Genomic DNA, 1,624 nt, shown 5'->3' with positions numbered 1-1,624 from the left:
ATCACTGCAATAGCTGCTGTATGTGTAAGATGATTAAGAACTGATGTCTACCTACTGCCCAAAAGTTTCAGAAGATAGGCTTTTACTCGCTTCCAGATTGGAACAAAAACTTTGCTTAAAAAAACCCCCAAAACCAAAAGTCATATATAGGACGAAATGGTTAAGGCAGTCTACAAACAGAATCAATTTCTTAAAGCTAAGCAAAACTTTTATCAATATCCCAAAACAGATTCATCCCAAAGTAGCTCCTCTTCTTTTTTGCCATCTGTCTGTGGCGTCTTTTTATCCTTTTTGTGCTTTTTGCTCTCTTTCTCAGCAGGGTTTCCTTTAAGTATTTTGTCTTTATAAGGTCTTGATTTCTTCTCATTTACCAAGTCTACCTCAACTTTAATTCTCTTTTGTTTCTCATTTTTTTTCCCAAAATATGTACCCTCACTATTTTCCTTTCTTTTCTGTTTTGTGGTTTCTTTCTCATACTTCAGCTCTTCACTGATGTATTTTTCCTCCTCAAGATGTTTTATCTGAAATTTCTGTTCTTTTCTGTAGCAGCTGGTAGAAGTTTCAGCAAGCATAAGTTTGTAACAGTCTTTAGATTCTGCAACCGAGAGGCTGAAGCTCTTATCTCTGATGGTGTCCATCTCAGATGCTTGCTCTTCTTTACAGTATCCCTTGTTATAGTGACAATTAGGTGTCTTTTCTCGTGCACGCTCACAAGCTGATGGCCAGCTTGATGACCTGTTTTCCCCAGTATTTGTAGATGACTGGGTTTCTGAAAAAAGGCTGGAATGCTGGCCTTGTTCACACTGAAAGTTTGAAGATGTAACCTCACCAAGGTAATTTCCTCCCTCAGTGTTTTTATCTTGAATCTCTTCTCCTTTTCTTAAATGTCTTTTTGGCTCCAGACCTCTAGCTTTCTGAACTTTAATGTAATCCGTTAATTCATCTTGAAAGGAGTCATATGTTTTCTTCATGAGATTGACATGCACTGCTTCTCTGCATAAATTGGATAGAAAGTGTTAGCTGTTAATACTGACCAATTTGCTTAGCATCTCTTGAGTTAAAAAAAAAAAGCCGTATTTCCAGAGTCAGAGAAAGAACATATTCCAAGTCTGTTGTTCTGCATAACTACAGGGACCCTGTTACACACGATCGTATCTGTAAAGCTGAAGTTACAGAGAACAGATTCTACTCTGTGAAAACTAAAAATCCCGAATAACTTCCTGTAAAAATCTGGAATAACTTCATGATGACCAAATGAGTTTCTTGTGGCCTAGGATGCTGCAAGAGTAAGATGCTTTTAAAATGACTGCATATGTTTTTGAAACTACTTTTTAAAAAGAAAATGTAAGATTCTCTCTTGCAGTTATTTCAGGCAAACTGTGTGACTCCGCAGCAGAAACAAAGCGGGACAGAAACAACCAACCCGTACTGCTAAAAAACCCAGACAAGATAAATGTGCTCTCAAGGCAAAACTACCTACTCTCCCTTTCCTCAGGCTGTAAAATGAAGTGGTTAGATGACAAAGATATCCCCTGTGGGAAGGGCACTTCTGAAGACCCATCCCTTAAATGTATCTTGTTCTGCCTTAATTCATCAGCTTTATACATTCATTTTGTTAAACTAT

General features: G+C 37.6%; 1 protein-coding gene across 1 annotated transcript in view; it reads right to left on the bottom strand.

The window, feature by feature from the left end:
• Nucleotides 1-212: 212 nt before the first annotated feature.
• The window catches only part of LOC104628747 (zinc finger matrin-type protein 1-like), a 7,487-nt gene continuing 6,075 nt past the window's right edge, over nt 213-1,624 (bottom strand). The window contains exon 7 of the mRNA XM_010297425.1: nt 213-993. Within this exon, the coding sequence (XP_010295727.1) occupies nt 213-993 (781 nt within the window). The remainder of the gene's footprint in view (nt 994-1,624) is intronic.

This window comes from Phaethon lepturus, unplaced genomic scaffold (genome assembly GCF_000687285.1).
Source record: "Phaethon lepturus isolate BGI_N335 unplaced genomic scaffold, ASM68728v1 scaffold36451, whole genome shotgun sequence".
Lineage (NCBI taxonomy): Eukaryota > Metazoa > Chordata > Aves > Phaethontiformes > Phaethontidae > Phaethon > Phaethon lepturus.
Note: the sequence above shows the minus strand (reverse complement) of the source record. Positions and strands in the feature narration are given on the sequence as shown.